The sequence below is a fragment of the Phyllobates terribilis genome, unplaced genomic scaffold (genome assembly GCF_046119375.1).
Source record: "Phyllobates terribilis strain yellow unplaced genomic scaffold, ASM4611937v1 Scaffold_1__5_contigs__length_1240528914, whole genome shotgun sequence".
Lineage (NCBI taxonomy): Eukaryota > Metazoa > Chordata > Amphibia > Anura > Dendrobatidae > Phyllobates > Phyllobates terribilis.
In genome coordinates, this window is record NW_027362761.1 from 538,863,677 (window position 1) to 538,883,346 (window position 19,670).

At 45.6% G+C, this 19,670-nt stretch overlaps 1 protein-coding gene across 5 annotated transcripts in view; it reads left to right on the plus strand.

Annotated features, from left to right (window-relative positions):
• LOC141269164 (phospholipid-transporting ATPase ID-like) overlaps positions 1-19,670 on the plus strand; it is a 231,312-nt gene that overhangs the window by 154,862 nt on the left and 56,780 nt on the right. For all 5 annotated transcript variants that reach the window (XM_073680385.1, XM_073680386.1, XM_073680384.1 and 2 more), the window contains 4 exons: positions 11,592-11,705; positions 16,825-16,923; positions 17,227-17,288; positions 19,048-19,120. In XM_073680385.1, the coding sequence (XP_073536486.1) occupies positions 11,592-11,705; positions 16,825-16,923; positions 17,227-17,288; positions 19,048-19,120 (348 nt within the window). The remainder of the gene's footprint in view (positions 1-11,591; positions 11,706-16,824; positions 16,924-17,226; positions 17,289-19,047; positions 19,121-19,670) is intronic.

The window sequence follows — 19,670 nt, forward strand, 5'->3', positions numbered from 1 at the left end:
TCGCAACTGATCTGGAACAAACAGTCTCCCAGGAGGTCCAACAGGGGCGTCCCCCTGAGCCTCCAATACTTCCTCCTCAAGCTCAGAGCATACTGCCGACACCACCACCCCCTCCTGAAGGATAGGAACCGGGTCATCCGTATTCCCGGCCCCAGGGAAACTACGAGATAAGGCATCCGCCTTTACATTTTTTGATCCAGGACGATATGTGATGACAAAATTAAACCTTGTAAAAAACAATGACCACCTAGCTTGTCTGGGATTCAGACGTTTTGCGGACTCCAGATATAGCAGGTTCTTGTGATCGGTGATGACGGTGACCGGATGGATTGCCCCCTCCAAAAAATGGCGCCACTCCTCAAAAGCTAACTTAATGGCCAAGAGTTCCCTATTGCCGACATCGTAATTCCTCTCAGCGGACGACAATTTTTTAGAGAAAAAAGCGCACGGACGCCTTTTACCAGGAGAGGAACCTTGTGATAATACTGCCCCTACCCCTACCTCAGAAGCGTCTACCTCTACAATGAATGGCTGTGACGCATCAGGTTGAATGAGTATGGGTGCCGAGGCAAAACATTTTTTCAAGGAGGAGAAAGCTTGACAAGCCTTGTCAGACCACCTAGAAAAATCCGTCCCTTTTTTTGTCATGTCTGTGAGAGGTTTAACCATGGACGAGAAATTATGAATGAATTTCCGGTAATAATTAGCAAACCCCAGAAAACGTTGTAGTGCCTTAAGATTCTCTGGCAGATCCCACTCAAGAACTGCCCGCACTTTCCCAGGGTCCATACGAAAACCAGACGCTGACACCAGGAAGCCTAGAAACTGGAGTTCCTGAACGGCGAACACACACTTTTCCCACTTGGCGTACAGTTTATTATCCCGCAAGATCTGTAACACCTGCCTAACATGCTCCTGATGAGACACAAGATCAGGCGAGTAAATTAAGATGTCATCCAGATAAATAACAACAAACTGACCCACCAGGCAGCGAAAAATGTCATTAACAAAGTGTTGGAACACGGCCGGGGCATTAGTCAGACCGAATGGCATGACAAGGTTCTCATAATGCCCCTCCGGAGTGTTAAAAGCCGTCTTCCACTCATCCCCCTCCTTCATCCTAATCAGATTGTACGCCCCCCTGAGATCCAATTTAGAGAACCATTTGGCACCCACGATCTGATTGAAGAGATCGGGGATAAGTGGGAGCGGATACGGATCTCGGACCGTAATCCGATTAAGTTCACGGAAATCCAGGCAAGGGCGTAGGCCTCCATCTTTCTTCTTCACAAAGAAGAACCCCGCGGCCACCGGGGAAGATGAAGGTCTAATATGCCCCTTAGCCAGACTCTCTGAAATATAATCCTTCATGGCCTGCCTCTCCGGTCCAGACAAATTATACAACCTAGATTTAGGTAACTTGGCCCCAGGAAGCAGTTTTACCGAACAGTCATACACGCGATGAGGAGGTAGTTCCTGACACCCTCTTTCCGAGAACACATCCTCAAAGTCAGCCAGAAATGGGGGTAAGACCCTAGGAGCGACCGTACCGATGACCGTATTCATGCAGTTTTTTTTACAGAATTCACTCCATTGGCTTATCTCTCTGGATTGCCAATTAATAACCGGGTTATGCTTAGTTAACCAAGGAAGGCCCAACACAATAGGAGTGGGAAGACCCTCCAACACGTAACAAGACAACAGTTCTTTATGTATCGCCCCCACCTGAAGATTTATGTTATGCACCACTTGCGAAAAACTTCCCTGACCGAGAGGCCTGGCGTCGATCGAGAATATGGGGATGGGTTTAGCCAACACACTCAATCGCATACCTTGAACCCGAGCAAACCGAGCATCCACCAGATTAGCCCCGGCCCCACTATCCAGAAGAACAGATAACCTCTCAGTTCTCGTACCCACCACCACCTCCGCCGGTACAAGAAACTGAGACGAACCTAGGGACGAAATACCTACTCCCAGATTGCCGTCCACCACACAACCTGGGATCAATAGTTTTCTGACGACTCTTTGCTCTGCAATGGACGAGAAGGACACCCCCCAATAAAATGTCCCTTTCTCCCGCAGAAGAAACACCTTCCTGTCTTGTGGCGCACCGCCGGTCCCCTCCCCCGAAAGGATGTCCCTCCTAACTGCATAGGCTCCTCTGGACTGACCAGGGGAACCTCTACATAAGGGACCCTTGTAGAAGGTGGAGTCATCACAGGGGGTGGAGCCATCCCGTACCTCTCCCGAAGCCGTCTGTCAATGCGAATAGCAAGGGCCATAGCGGCTTCCAGCGACGCGGGAGAGTCATACTGTGCCAACATATCCTTTAATTTGTCAGATAAACCTTGACAAAACTGGCTCCGAAGAGCCGGGTCATTCCACTGGGTGTCCGTTGCCCACCTACGGAACTCTGAACAGAATTCCTCCGCTGGACGATCTCCCTGCTGGATCCTACGTAACTTAGATTCAGCAAGGGAGATCCGATCCGGGTCATCATATACGAGACCCAGAGCAGAGAAAAACCCATCCACTGACCGGAGAGCCGGAGAGCCCGGGGGAAGAGAGAACGCCCAAGATTGGGGGTCCCCTTGAAGGAGCGAGATGACAATTCCCACCCTTTGTTCTTCACTCCCCGATGACCGAGGCCGCAGCCGAAAGTACAACTTACATGCCTCCCGGAAAACAAAAAACTTGTCCCGCCCCCCCGTGAACCTGTCAGGGAGAGCTACTTTGGGTTCTGATCCGGCTTGCTCCAGGGGATACAAAACCTTGGACTTAACGTCCGCCAGCTCCAAGGACAAACTCTGCAACTGCCGAGCTATATTGGCTACTGGATCCATGGTGGCTGGAGAGAATCTTTTAGTGGTCGGTGAAAATGTCATGCTGTCTCGGCGTTCAGGAGGTCAGGAGCCTATGCTGACCCTACACTGAGGCCCGGCCTAATCCCTCTACCTGGAGGTACTGTTGATGGTACTGAGGTCCAGGCCGCCAGCGTAAACCTACCTCCTGAGAATCCCTGAACCTCAGTAATCTAGTCCTGAGAAGGACCCCGATCACAACAATTGGGGACAGGACCGTATACGCCAAACACAGTACAAGACGAACGAGACAGTACAAGGGGCAAACCAAAAACCACCTCGCATACAAAAACTTACACCACTACAACGGAGGGAACACCAACGGGTAAGGGGATAAAGAATAAAGCGAGAAAGGGAAAAAACCACACCGAGTACACTTCGCTCCAAACTCCACAATACCACGTATCGCTCTGATAGTCCGCATGAGAAGCTTTCACCGACAACTACCCTATCAGAACGGCAGGTATTTGAAGGAGTCCCAATACTGCAGAATTAACTGCAGCTGGGCGAGGCTGGGCCTCGTCTAGCACAGAGAGAGAGAATTAACTCCCTCCCTGCCGAAAAACACCAAGCACCAAAAACTCAGCTGCGAGAAGTCAGGCTGTGTAATCGCGACGATCTTCGTGGCGACACACCCGTGACAGATCTACAGGCATCTAATTAATAATCTGGAAAATAAGTGCACAGATAACGAATCGGCCAGGGCAATTTTACGACTGAAAGCTTCGGTAAGGCTGAATAGGTCACAATAAATGTAACAATAAAAAATGATACCTGCCTTGTAGAAATCTGACTGCTCAGCACTGAGAAGTCAAGCTTTAAAGCCACATACATAGTAGCTTGGAAGTGACTTGGAGTGTATGTGTCATGCTAGGTATGGAGAGAACCCAGCGTATAACAACGGGAAAAAGGGAGGGAGCCCTACAACCAGGAAAAAGGAGAGTGCAAACCCCTAAACAGATCTAACAACAAACCCTGACTCCCCTATAGACCCTAAATAGGTTCTGCACTTATTGCCGAGCAGGAAACTTGGCCCTAGCTGACCCTAAGACTAGGCCCTAGGTAGGGAGTGGGAGGGGTGAGCACTGAGTCAGCCCCACTACCAACTAAAGTACACACAGGGCAAGCAAACAGGGGAATTAGCTCCAAGATGACACCAGAGAAAGCACGGCAACAATCCACGAAGGAACTCCAAGGTAATTCTAGGCGACTACTAGAATCCCAGGCCTGAATAGGTATAACACGCTATCACCAGCTACCCTCTGAGGATCTGAGTGTATTTAAGGACACAGCAAGGAAGTGCTTATTAACAGCAGAAAGGTGAGGATACCTCGGGGTCCTAAAGGGAAAGGTATAATCCCTAATCAAGGTGAGGATCACTGCTGGGTCCTAAAGGGAAAGGTATAAACCCCAAGGAAGGTGAGGATCACCGCTTAGTCCTAGAGAGGAATCATAAAAGGATCAGGGAGATGTTTGTAAGGCCGAGCGCAGCGACCTTCTACAGCCGGACACCGTATGACTGTCTGTCAACCCTGACACACCCGTGACAGTATGTGTGTGTGGGGGGGGTTATGCACCAAGACCCTCCACAATGTACTGTAATGCCTCGCTAATTTACAAGAGGCTTCAAAGCTTGATTTCAACATTGCCACATCGATTTACTACTGTTACTATTGCTGTACTAAAAACTATACAGCCACTACGTACAGTAGTAAAACTGTCCTAACAGGTTCCCTTGTATCTGATATATACAAAGTGTGCATTTCTTAGAGCAGGTTCACACTCATACAGTGCTCCCTGCTAAGCACTACGTCAAGGTTTCTGTTGCAATCCTCAAAAAACAGGATTGTAATGGGAACACCGACCCAGCCCGGACGGAGCCATTCACTTGAGTGAAGCCAACAGAGCCACTTTGGACACTACCTAGCTTACTTCCTGGCAGTATTCATCTTTTTAAGTCATGTCTAAAAATGTGGTCTGTCACGTTTTTGTGCAAATTGCCTCTTCAGAGAGGAAGAGGACCCTCATACTGGCATGTCTCTCACCTAGCCAAATCAGATCTCTTACTTTGTACTGACGAGGGGCAATACCCCGAAACACTGTGTCTGCAAACTGAGATTCTGATTTGGCTTTTATCCTAAGTCATATTTCAAGGCTTATTAAAGGGTCGATATTGACTTGTAGGATTGTTACTTCCAATAGGTGGCGCTATAGAGTTCTAGTCCTCTTCCTCTCTGAAGAGACAAGGCAAGGCATTTAAGTCTCCTGACATGTCACTCTCCACAAGGAGAAACCTTACCCCTTAAATTCCATGTGCATGTCTGTAATAGATGAAAACTGCCAGAGCAGAGGCCATAGAGTGTCCTAAGAGTCGGTTAGATTCATTCAAGAGAATGGCTCCATCCAGGATGTGTTGAGGTTCCCATCAGAATCCTGTTTTTCAGGGATTGCAACTGAAACCCTGACGTAGTGATAAGCGGAGAGCACTGTACGTGTGTGACCTACCTTTATACACGGTGCTGTCCTCTCTGGGGGTCAGGCACGCACTGTCTGAGGGTCACACACAGGGGTGGATTAAGAGTAGCAAGGGCCCCGGGCAGTTTAGAAGGCGCGGGCCCCCCACCCCACACACACACACCTGATGTATCACGTGACATGTCACATGATCCCCTGTGATAGATCATGTGATAGTTCACTTGAAATTAATTTGGCACAATATTAATTATAATAATTTTTTTTAGGCTGTGTGCCCACTACGCGTTTTTTAAGCGTTTCCGCAGCGGTAATTCCGCTGCGGAAACGCTTAAAAAATGCTTGGTAGAAGGTCTGCCATGTTCCCCAATGATAATCCGCATGTGCTGTGCACATGCTGCGGAAATTTCCGCTGCGGATTATCATTGCGGAAAAATCCGCAGCACTAACAATTATTTTGCGGAAGCGCGGCGCTTTCACTTCCATTGACTTGCATTGGAACGCATGTAATCCGCATCACTGCATCTGTACATGCAGAATCCATGCGTTTCAATGTGCGGATGGTACCCGGGTTTGGAGAAGAGGAGACTCTCCTCCGGACCCGGGTACTATAGTACCTGTAAAAAAAAGAATAAAATAAAAAATAAATATTATACTTACCTTCTGATGGCCCCCGGTGTCTTTATCCGATGCGTCCTGGCTTGCCGGCAGCTCGCGATGGTCTGAAAAGGACCTGCCGTGACGTCATTTAGTCATGTGACGGGTCACGCGACTGCTGACGTCGGCAGGCCATCAGAAGGTAAGTATATACTTATTTTTTCCCATTCTTTTACGGTCACACTATATAAATCCATGCCGGTTGCATGGATTTATATAGTGTGACCAAGTTGTCAAGCACTTTCCAAGTGATGCTAAAATCGCTTGAAAAGCGCTTGTCAACCCGCATGCGGAAATGCATGTGAAGAACGCTTCACATCCGCATGTCCCTGGCAGGAAAAATGCATGTACAATCCGCATGTACAATCCGCATGCATTTTTTCTGCCAGGGAGATGCAGAAACGCTCAAAAAAAATCCGGAGCATTTCTGCATCGTGGGCACATAGCCTTACATTAATTGTATGACTCAATATTGAGCACACGTAGCCATCTATACACAGCAGGAGGCCGCACGTAGCCATCTATACACGGCGGGAGGCCGCACAAAGCCATCTATACACGTCAGGAGGCCGCACGTAGCCATCTATACACGGCAGGAGGCCGCACGTAGCCATCTATACACAGCGGGAGGCCGCACGTAGCCATCTCTACACAGCAGGAGGCCGCACGTAGCCATCTCTACACAGCAGGAGGCCGCACGTAGCCATCTCTACACAGCAGGAGGCCGCACGTAGCCATCTCTATACAGCAGGAGGCCGCATGTAGCCATCTATACAAGGCGGGAGGCCGCACGAAGCCATCTATACACGTCAGGAGGCCGCACGTAGCCATCTATACACGGCAGGAGGCCGCACGTAGCCATCTATACACAGCGGGAGGCCGCACGTAGCCATCTATACACGGCAGGAGGCCGCACAGAGCCATCTATACAAAGCGGGAGGCCGCACGGAGCCATCTATACACAGCGGGAGGCCGCACGGAGCCATCTATACACAGCGGGAGGCCGCACGGAGCCATCTATACACAGCGGGAGGCCGCACGGAGCCATCTATACACAGCGGGAGGCAGCACGGAGCCATCTATACACAGCGGGAGGCCGCACGTAGCCATTTATACACAGCGGGAGGCTGCACGGTGCCATCTATACACAGCGGGAGGCCGCACGGAGCCATCTATATACAGCGGGAGGCCGCACGGAGCCATCTATACACAGCGGGAAGCCGCACGGCGCCATCTAAACACAGCGGGAGGCCGCACGTAGCCATCTGTACACAGCGGGAGGCTGCACGGAGCAATCTATACACAGCGGGAGGCCGCACGGAGCCATCTATACACAGCGGGAGGCCGCACGGCGCCATCTAAACACAGCGGGAGGCCGCACGTAGCCATCTGTACACAGCGGGAGGCCGCACGGCGCCATCTATACACAGCGGGAGGCCGCACGTAGCCATCTATACACAGCGGGAGGCCGCACGGAGCCATCTATATACAGCGGGAGGCCGCACGGAGCCATCTATACACAGCAGGAAGCCGCACGGCGCAATCTAAACACAGCAGGAGGCCGCACGTAGCCATCTGTACACAGCGGGAGGCCGCACGGAGCAATCTATACACAGTGGGAGGCCACACGGAGCCATCTATACACAGCGGGAGGCCGCACGGCGCCATCTAAACACAGCAGGAGGCCGCACGTAGCCATCTGTACACAGCGGGAGGCCGCACGGAGCAATCTATACACAGCGGGAGGCCGCACGGAGCCATCTATACACAGCGGAAGGCCGCACGGAGCCATCTATACACAGCGGGAGGCCGCACGGAGCCATCTATACACAGCGGGAGGCCGCACATAGCCATCTATACACAGCGGGAGGCCGCACGGAGCCATCTATACACAGCGGGAGGCCGCACGGAGCCATCTATACACAGCGGGAGGCCGCACGGAGCCATCTATACACAGCGAGAGCCCGCACTGTGCCATCTATACCCAGCAGGGAGCCCGCACTGTGCCATCTATACACAGCAGGGAGCCTGCACTGTGCCTTCTATACACAGCAGGGAGCCCGCACTGTGCCTTCTATACACAGCAGGGAGCCCGCACTGTGCCTTCTATACACAGCAGGGAGCCCGCACTGTGCCTTCTATACACAGCAGGGAGCCCGCACTGTGTCTTCTATACACAGCAGGGAGCCCGCACGGAGCCATCTAGACACAGCGGGAGGCCGCACTGTGCCATCTATACACAGCGGGAGGCCGCACGGCCCCCTCTCCAGAGAGAGCAGGAGGCCGCACGGCGCCATCTATACTCAGCAGGAGGATGCACACAGTCACGCACACAAACATATACAGGCATATACATACACGCATAAACACATTTGAAACACAAAAATACATATAAACAGACATCACACAATGATGTCTGCCTGCACACACATACATACACATACACACACACACACTCACTCTCACACATACACACTCTCTCACACACACACTCACCATCCCCCGGCTCGGCTCCAGTCTTCCTGGCTCCTGCTCCTCTCCCGTGGTAAGTAGCAGTGTAGGCCGGGCACGCACTGCGTGACGTCACAGCTAGGAGACACGGCCGCGCACAGGGCCGTGTCTCCTAGCAGTGACGCGGCCGGTCCAGCACACAGGGAAGTTAACTGCTGCAGTGCTGGCCCGGCCGAAGAAGAAGCAGCGGCCGTGCACCGCTGCTGGGGGAGTGGTCCGGGGGGCCCCCCCCCGCCACTGTCTGCCGGTATGTGCCGCGGGGCCACACATATAATGAGGGCAATCCGGCCATAGCCCTCTCGGAGCCCCGGGCCCCCTGGAGACCCGGGGCCCCGGGCGGTAGCCCGGATTGCCCTCATTATAATCCGCCTATGGTCAGCACCATTATAGTTAATGGCACTGTTGCCGCATAAACCCAAATCCCGTTTTGCGGCGGGGTTTAGATGTAAGCCCCAACTGACCGTAGGGAGGAACACAATGTGAACAGGGCCTGAGTTGGTTTTGTTATACCCTTATTAAAAACTCTGACATTTTGCAGATTTAATAGAGAATTACATAGTTCCCTAAGATCCTAAGATGAGGCTCAGGGAAGGACTCTGTTGCAAACTGAGCAGTGTGGGAGATTTTGCTGCCTCTAAACTGGGACAAAACAGTCTACGCCAGGTGACTCTTCTGAAACTCATTGCTTGACAGACTCTAGTAGAAGGAGACAAAATAGGTGCCTGCTGAGGATAAGAAAGGTGGCATTAATGTCTATTTAAAAGCCACTACATTGCCATTCCCTGACAAGTTGAGTTCACATTTTGTGATGTGATAAGGTTCATATGCAGCTGTGTGCACTCCTCCACGGGGGGCAGTAATTGCTACCATCACTGAAGCTAGCACTGTTGAGACCAATGCATTTTAGGACTTTTTCATCAGGGACCTACTGCTCCTGTGCACTTGCACATTGACTAACATTGGTCCGTGTGCAGTCTATTGCACACACAGAGGACATCGACCGAAAATATGTTCTTTTGAATGTAGCCTAAACTGGAGCACCCAGACAAATGCAACATGGAAGAACATGGAAACTCTAAGCAGCTGTTGTGTGAACCCAGCGGCCAATGATTGCAGGGTGAACCCCTGAGCCACCGATCTTGTTAATAATCATAACACAAGATATCTTGTATCGTCTATGGTGGGAAGCATTCAGTCATAGACTGGTTGTGTACAGAGAGGTCATTGTGTTGTGACATTCACAATGCTCCTTGTTTATCTGTTTATTTACCTGTTAATTAATTGATTTGTTTATTTACTTGTTAATTTATTGATTTATCTGTTTTATATACAGTACAGACCAAAAGTTTGGACACACCTTCTCATTTAAAGTTTTTTCTGTATTTTCATGACTCTGAAAATTGTACATTCACACTGAAGGCATCAAAACTATGAATTAACACATGGAATTATATACTTAACAAAAGAGTGTGAAACAACTGAAAATATGTCTTATATTCTTGGTTCTTCAAAGTAGCCACCTTTTGCTTTGATGACTGCTTTGCACACTCTTGGCATTCTCTTGATGAGCTTCAAGAGGTAGTCACCAGAAATGGTTTTCACTTCACAGGTGTGCCCTGTCAGGTTTAATAAGTGGGATTTCTTGCCTTATAAATGGGGTTGGGACCATCAGTTGTGTTGTGCAGAAGTCAGGTGGATACACAGCTGGATACAGCTGGATACACAGCTGAAAAAAGCAGCTAAGTAAAGAAAAACGAGTGGCCATCATTACTTTAAGAAATGAAGGTCAGTCAGTCTGAAAAATTGGGAAAACTTTGAAAGTGTCCCCAAATGCAGTTGCAAAAACTATCAAGCACTACAAAGAAACTGGCTCACATGAGGACCACCCCAGGAAAGGATGACCAAGAGTCACCTCTGCTTCTGAGGATAAGTTTATCCGAGTCACCAGCCTCAGAAATCGCAGGTTAACAGCAACTCAGATTAGAGACCAGGTCAATGCCACACAGAGTTCTAGCAGCAGACACATCTATACAGCAACTGTTAAGAGGAGACTTTGTGCAACAGGCCTTCATGGTAAAATAGCTGCTAGGAAACCACTGCTAAGGACAGGCAACAAGCAGAAGAGACTTGTTTGGGCTAAAGAACACAAGGAATGGACATTAGACCAGTGGAAATCTGTGCTTTGGTCTGATGAGTCCAAATTTGAGATCTTTGGTTCCAACCACTGTGTCTTTGTGCGACGCAGAAAAGGTGAACGGATGGACTCTACATGCCTGGTTCCCACCGTGAAGCATGGAGGAGGAGGTGTGATGGTGTGGGGGTGCTTTTCTGGTGACACTGTTGGGGATTTATTCAAAATTGAAAGCATACTGAACCAGCATGGCTACCACAGCATCTTGCAGCAGCATGCTATTCCATCCGGTTTGCGTTTAGTTGGACTATCATTTATTTTTCAACAGGACAATGACCCCAAACACACCTCCAGGCTGTGTAAGGGCTATTTGACCAAGAAGTAGAGTGATGGGGTGCTACACCAGATGACCTGGCCTCCACAGTCACCAGACCTGAGCCCAATCGAGATGGTTTGGGGTGAGCTGGATCGCAGAGTGAAGGCAAAAGGGCCAACAAGTGCTAAGCTTCTCTGGGAACTCCTTCATGATTGTTGGAAGATCATTTCCGGTGACTACCTCTTGAAGCTCCTCAAGAGAATGCCAAGAGTGTGCAAAGCAGTCATCAAAGCAAAAGGTGGCTACTTTGAAGAAATTAGAATATAAGACATATTTTCAGTTGTTTCACACTTTTTTGTTAAGTATATAATTCCACATGTGTTAATTCATAGTTTTGATAACTTCAGTGTGAATGTACAATTTTCATAGTCATGAAAATACAGAAAAATCTTTAAATGAGAAGGTGTGTCCAAACTTTTGGTCTGTACTGTACCTGTTCATTAATTAATTCATTTCTTTATTTACCTGTTCATTCATTGATTTATCTGTTTATTTACCTGTTTATTCATTGATTTATCGGTTTATTTACCTGTTCATTAATTTATCTGTTTGTTTATTTATTTACTTATTTTAAATCTAGACCAATGCAATCAAGACCTCCAGATACAATGTTTTTACCTTCCTGCCCCTCAATCTCTTCGAGCAGTTCCAGCGAGTGGCCAACGCCTATTTCGTCTTCCTCCTGATCCTGCAGGTAAGTAATTCTTGATATCTTTTAGATATTGTTAGCCTCATTGTGGAGTCCGGTGTTCTGACATAATTATGATGGACTCTGCTGCAGTTTTTGGCTGTTGGAAAGCCTCATATTTTTTTGGGCAAACCCTACTGGCTCAAAATTGTTTTTTTTTTTACTGTACTCCTTTCCATCGCCTTTGCTACTTTGTCTAAAGAGTTGACGGATCTTAGCTGGAGGGGTGAGGCTTCTCATAGATTGACAGATTTACTATAATTTATGCCTGAAATTGGTGTAAATTAAGGTGCAGTCAGACGTCTGTATAAATTGGACTGAGATTGGATTGCAATGCTTGGACTGGCCGGCGGATCTCTCCACCCGAGTGTGACAGCTTTATATATTTCTATGAAGCTGTCACACTCGGGTGGGGAGACCCGCCGGCCAGTTTGTGCATTGTGGTCTGATTTATACAGCTGTCTGACTGCACCCTTATAGTGGAAATCAATGGAACCTACCATCAGATTTAAATTTATGGTGCACGACATCGCTGTGGACATGTTCCGTCTTCTGCAACTTCTTTTAACTGCTTCAGGGTTCGGAAACCTTGAAGCGGTTAAAAGAAATGACACACTCATTCTACGGGCGGCTTTTAATCGTAAGCTGCCCACTCTCTATACTTCACAGTACAGAATAAAGGACGCCGGCGGCGCAGCTGCCGTAAGAACGACGGTGAATCCGCCTCAGGAATATGACTGCTGTTGCAGAGAAATTGTCATATTGCAGATATCAAACAAAGATTACCAATACTTTGAAACTCACATTAGTATGAGTAATGTTCCCATAATGCATGAAAAATACACATACAACCAAAAGAAAAAAACTTTGTGTTGGAGATGCAAATCATAAACAAATAAATAGTTAAAAATCAAATCTTTATTTGGACTTTAAATAAAACAATGTAAACAAGGATACACTGAGTATAAACAAGTAGACTAAAAAGTTGGTAGTGAGCTATTGTTGGAATACCTCTGGAAGTTTAAATTTACAGGTGCATTTCACTAAATTAGAATATCATCAAAAAGTTAATTTATTTCAGTTCTTCAATACAAAAAGTGAAACTGATTTTATATAGAGTCATTACACACAGAGTGATCTATTTCAAGTGTTTATTTCTGTTAATGTTGATGATTATGGCTTACAGCCAATGAAAACACAAAAGTCATTATCTCAGTAAATTAGAATATTTTATAACAACAGCTTGAAAAATGATTTTAAAATCTGAAATGTTGGCCTAGTGAAATGTATGTTCAGTAAATGCCCTCATTACTTGGTCGGGCCTCCTTTTGCATCAATTACTGCCTCAATGCGGCGTGGCATGGAGGCGATCAGCCTGTGGCACTGCTGAGGTGTTATGGAAGCCCAGGTTGCTTTGATAGCAGCCTTCAGCTCGTCTGCATTGTTGGGTCTGGTGTCTCTCATCTTCCTCTTGACAATACCCCATAGTTAAGGTCAGGTGAGTTTGCTGCCAATCAAGCACAGTGATACTGTTGTTTATAAACCAGGTATTGGTACTTTTGGCAGTGTGGACAGGTGCCAAGTCCTGCTGGAGAATGAAATTTCCATCTCCAAAAAGCTTGTCGGCAGAGGGAAGCATGAAGTGCTCTACAATGTCCTGGTAGACGGCTGCGCTGACTTTGGTCTTGATAAAACACAGTGGACCTGCACCAGCAGATGACATGGCTCCCCAAACCATCACTGATTGTGGAAACTTCACACTAGACCTCAAGCAGCTTGGATTGTGGCCTCTCCACTCTTCCTCCAGACTCTGGGATCTTGATTTACCAAGTGAAAATTGGAGCTCTGGGACCTTGTGGAGTGTGTCAATGACTGCTATGGACATCTGTCAAGTCAGCAGTCTTCCCCATGATTGTGGAGCCTACTGAAACAGACTAAGGGACCTTTTTAAACGCTTAGGAAGCCTTTGCAAGTGTTTTTTGTTAATTATTTTAATTTACTGAGATAATGACTTTTGTGTTTTCATTGGCTGTAAGCCATAATCATCAACATTAACAGAAATAAACACTTGAAATAGATCACTCTGTTTGTAATTGTAATGCAAGTGATGCACTACTCTGCCATAGATCACACACAGGTGGTGTACTAGTATTATCACTTCACTAAGGCAGGAATAAAAGTAAAAGAAAATGTAGTTTGTGACGCCAGGGTGCACTGTATTAACTTCTGTTTCCTGGTGTGATGGTATGTTGTGCACCTGATAGTCCAGAAAACAGAGACATGGATAGGCTATTGGTAAACTTTACTTCTTGCAAGCAAATACAGGTAAATCCTGACAGATGATTCAGCAGAGTTTCTATTTCAATGCAGCAAGCACAGTTACTTTCCAGTAATGATAATGCAGATACATAAATGGTGCAGTGACTCCTGAGTCCTAGCTTCTGCTTATCTGAACAGTCCTTATCACACAGCTGATTGCAGCTGCCACTGTCCTCTCTCATACTCCAGAGATCTGAGCTTCCATACCTGCTCCTCAGCTTATCACAGGCAAGACCAGACACCGCACATGTCTCCTCCTCTCCCCTTCTCCCTGAGCACACACTGCACTAAGCTCAGGAACTTGTCATGTGGTCTAACCATGTGACCTTATTGCCATATATGGAAAGCAGGGCTACTTCATTAACTCTTAGTAATCTAGTAGCAGAACCCAATAAGTGCATCACTCTCTGCATATATAAACCATCCTGTACATTCTCTGCAAAGGGAATATGAACATTGTCCAGACATAATGAGGTAGCTGCTGGCTCTGCTACATCTTAAAGGGGCATACACATACAACTTTGGGGCACTACATAGTGATTCTATATAATATATGAGTTTCACTTTTTGTATTGAAGAACTGAAATAAATTAACTTTTTGATGATATTCTAATTTAGTGAGATGCACCTGTAGATGCCCATATAGTACATATATTCTAAAAGTGCACTAGTACATATCTTGATACATATATAGAGAAAGTCATGCACATCTGCATGTATAAATGTGTAATTGTAGATGGTTACGCAATTCATATAGGGAGGCTCTATCAATGTAAATGTATATATACTCCTTTAAGTAGGCTCTCCAGGTATAAATTTGTAATGCTAAGCAAATAAATAATCATAAATGCATATGTTTAAAAGTGAATATCACAGGTTATTGGTACCAATATTACATAACAAGCTCACCCACCAAGCACCCAACGCGCGTTACACCTGATGAAGTATTGGTGAAATGCGCGTCGGGTGCTTGGTAAATGAGTTTGTTATGTAATATTGGTAACAATAACCTGTGATATTCATTTTTATACATATGAATTTTTGTTTGGGAAATACTTTTGTGGTGTTATTGCACATTCATGCACTTATAACTGTTTTCTTGCTTACATATATATGCATTTATGATTGTTTATTTGCTTAGCATTACAAATTTATATCTGGAGAACCTACTTAAAGGAGCATACATACATTTACATTGAAAGAGCCTCCTGCTATGAATTGTGTAACCATCTACAAGTACACAGTTATATAAATAAAGAATTGATTTTTTAACTATTTATTGCGTCTCCGGCACTATTTTTTTTTCTTTTGGTTATATGGATCTCAAGCAGGTTTCTTTTCGCTGAGTAAAAAATAAGCACAGTGGGCAGGAGATTTCTATAAATCCCATCCACTTTGCTCCAAATGTAAGATGCTGCGTTTGTGACACAGCATCAAAAACTCACCGAAATCTCATCAAGAGCGCACAGCTTTATGGAAAAAAAAGCTCAAAAAATCATAATAAGAACAGCACAGTGGATCCTCATATAGATAAATTGGAGCAGTGTACGTAGAGTTTTTGAAGCAGTTTTTTAGCAGGAATTTGGAGAAGACCCACTCAAGAAAACTCTTCAAAAAAACTCAGTGTGAACATAGCCTTATACTCCAGTCGCATCTAGAGTTGTATTTTTGCCATGAAACCATATGGCTTCATGGCAAAAACTGAGATTAAGCCACATTCCCTACTAGGAACTTCATAAATGTATGTTACAAGCACGCCGCCTAAGTTCAGATAGGGGCGAGACCGGTTACATGAATTTGTTGGAATCCTGGGGGAACCGTTACTCAGGGTGACCATAGGCTGCAGCTTCTCTCAGGCACACAATAGATTCAGTTGCTGACCAGACACATCTGACAAGAGTCTTCATAAACGGTAGAACAGTAACATTTCATGAGGCACGGCCAGTGCAATGCAAATGTCTCTTTGAGCAATAGGCTCCAGTAATAACAGTACAGTCTCCTTTGCAGCACAGCAGTACACAGTCTATTATCCGGTAGCACAGTACAGCACAGTTTTAATGCACACACAACCACAGGCTTTTCCTTCACAAGGACTCAATAATACACAGCATTCTTTATCTTGAATGGAGATGGAGGGGGGTGGGGAGGGTCTGATGAGGGAGATGATCCCTATGACAGGATTCCTTCCAGTCCTTATCTTTCTGCCCGATAATACTCCGCACTGTTAGCTCAGGGAGTCTAAGTGACCTGTGTTTAGCTTCCCTCCTGACCTGAATTCTGTTCCCTTGACTTCTGTCAGATACAGATCATAAGCCACCTTTCTCTTCGGCCAGACAGTTAACAACTTCCCCACAACCCCCCTGGGGCTCTCCCCTTCTCCTGTGACTGTGCTAACTCCTCTAATAGTTGCTGAATGCTTTTAAAGCAACAACACTACTTCTGCATGTTACACTCTACAACAGCACTACTTCTGCATGTCACATGTACTATAGCTTTGTAACATGAATGTTCACCATTCTAATTACACTATTCTGTGCTGAATATTCTAATAATAAATCTGTATAGAGGAGTTCTTCTTTTCTGACTTAATATGATTCTTTTTGCCTGCAGTCACCACTAGGGGGAGCTCATTGTATTTGGATTTATAGCACTACTCTGTGCATGCAGAGAGCTCCCTCTAGTGTCAGATGCAGGAAGCTGTTATAACACAGCAAACGGGTGATTACCGATTACTAGTTGTGTGTGGATGTGAGTCATAACTATGTTTTTTAATGTGAAAACAAAATCTGTTATTTTCCCTTCTCAGTTCATTCCTCAAGTGTCTTCCCTGTCGTGGTTTACTACAGTAGTCCCATTGGTATTGGTGCTCACCGTCTCCGCAGTAAAAGATGCCATGGATGATTTTGTAAGATTCCAGTCCTATCTTATTTAGTGTAAACTGAAATGTGATTTGACAGTTTTTATATATTAACCTATTAGTCATTAAGTTAATATTAACTGTTAAAATCTCAATCCCCAAGAAATTAAATGTCAGTTTTGGGAGAATCTGATATCTAACTCTCCATATTGTGCAGCGTTTCGGATGAAACGAGGGAGAAAACTGCAATTTGTGATGTAGGGGAAGAGGGTGATAAAACGTGGCTACTTTCCTAAACTTCCATGTGTTTTTTTCCCTGAATTTCTGTACAATTTTCTTTTCTTTTTTCAGTATCGACACAAAAGTGACAACCAGGTCAATAATCGGACAGTCCAGGTGCTTAGTAAAGGAGGGTAAGTGGCCAGCAGTTTTTTACAGCCTTGTAACTTTAGCACTTGTGTAGCACTGTATATAAGAGTATATTACTCAGCATGTAGTGCAGACTGTTGATTTTAAGAGGACCTGTCACTAGGGGATAAGAGCCCTCTTATTGTATTCCCACTGCTCCCCTGAATATTCCGATTTTTTATTTTTTTAAATCCGCCATACGGATCCAGAGATATAGGCATGGAGGAGCAGTGTAAAGACACGCCCCAGAGGATCCTGCAAGCACCGCCCCCACGGAAAAGAACATAAAAATTAGCACTAAATAAAAAGACCCATATCTCTGGAACCGTATGGTGGATTTAAGAAAAATAAAAAACGGAATAATCAGGGGAGCAGTGGTAACAAAATAAGAGCAAAAAATGGCCACTTCTGACCTGGTGACCGTTTTTCTTTAAAGCAGATCCTAAGGCTCCAGCCTTAGTTGAGTCCTCTCTCTTACTTTTTATTTATGAATATAATAAAGTAAAAAAAAAAATTGTTGCCAGCACCTTGGGTAGATCATTTTGAGGCGTTTTATTGGTAACATATGAGGTTAATATCCTTTCTTCAGATCAGTGGCACTAATGCAAATATTATGACAAGCTCACATATAAACACGGGAATAATGCACACTGGGGGCACAGTTAATTACTACATACGTAGGCTACATGCAGGCTCATTGCCTGTAGCCTGCGCGTGACATAGCAAATCACGTCACTCTCCGGGAACATCACTGGAGGTGAGTATTTATTGGTTTTATCCCATATAGGGTCCTGAATCAATTAAATTGGGGTTGTCCAATAGGGTAGTCGTAGTAGACTTGCATATCCCTATAGGGTGAGTCTGCAGTACAGAAATATACAGATTAGTCATTCTGATGCAGCGCTGTACAGTGCTACTTCATCAAACTAGTTATAAGAGAAGACGTGATCCATGTACAGTATATATGGCGAGTATAGTAATTTATTTAGTTTTTTTTTGTTGCGTTGCTTGTAGTTTATTATTAATTTATCCCTGATTACTTTATATTTATGTACAGCTGAAGTAAAGCGGCAGTGTAAAGCATTGGGGAAGGCACAGCATCAGCCTTAGCATCTGATTGGAAAGCATATGGGTTTCAGGCTACTTCTGAGTCCACTTGACAACGTAGCAAAGCAGTTGTCACTGTTCAGACCTGTGCAGTTATGTACACCTTATTTAAACCCTCTCTCCTTAACGACACGTAAAATGGGTTGTCCAGTCTTGGGGTACAAGTCTGCAGTCACTCTATATGACTGCAGACTTGTGACTCCTCACGTTGCGCACAGTGCACGCTGTCAGGATTCTTTGTTGCCGGCGTGTATGGCTGCAAGTATGCGATATGCATACTTTCAGCCATAATCCGAATAGACCTGCTAAGCCTTGCACAATTCACTTATATTGAGCGAGGCCATGCTTGTCTAGCCACCACGTGATCAAATTGCATACTTGCAGTCACGCGCTCGCCGGCACCATAGAATCCTGACAGCGTGCACTGGACGAGCCGTGAGGATTCACAGGTCTGCAGTCGTAGAGTGTGACTGCAGACTTGTAACCCAAGTCCGGACAACCCCTTTATATAAAACTATTATAGGATACAGTAAAAGTTCTCTGATTGGTCAGTGTATCCACATTGTGACACTGCAAGTTATATGTAGAAGTAATAATCTCATCCTGCAAAAAAAGATTGGTGATTGATGCTTTGGATATTTCATGTGTTTGCTTCAGGTTTACCAGTGAGAAATGGATGAAAGTGCAGGTGGGCGACATCATAAAACTGGAAAACAACAACTTTGTGACGGTAAGTTTAATGCCTTACATTCATTCATGTCCTTCATTCAGTTCTTAAATTCCATTCGGAGTAACCGGAAACATTTCTTATCATATTTGTAAATAAATCAGAATAATGAAGCAAACTGTTATGTAATGCAATGAGCGCAATAAAAACTGTACTTCGAATGGTGACTCTCTCTCTTACATTTATTGCTCATCCTTGTAGCCATATGAAACGCTCTGTGTCCCCACCATTAATCTACCAGCTCTCTCTCCACCTCTCAGAGCAGGAAGTCCCAGCACAGACTGAAGAAGCAGTTACCGTCCATGTCTGTGTTAAAACTTTTGTCTCTTTATGTCCCAGTACAAACTTTAGCACTCACTTAGAGTTTTGTGCTTAAAAACAATATCCTAGCCATATCCTAACATGGAAGATGATCTTTTTTTGTTCCAGCCTTTGTCCGCGACTCCATTTCACAGTTTTGATTTCTACTATTTCTACAAAACAAATTCAGCCACTTTATGAACATTACATTACGTGTCTTGCACTGATTCTGAGTTGCATCCTGTGTTGCAGT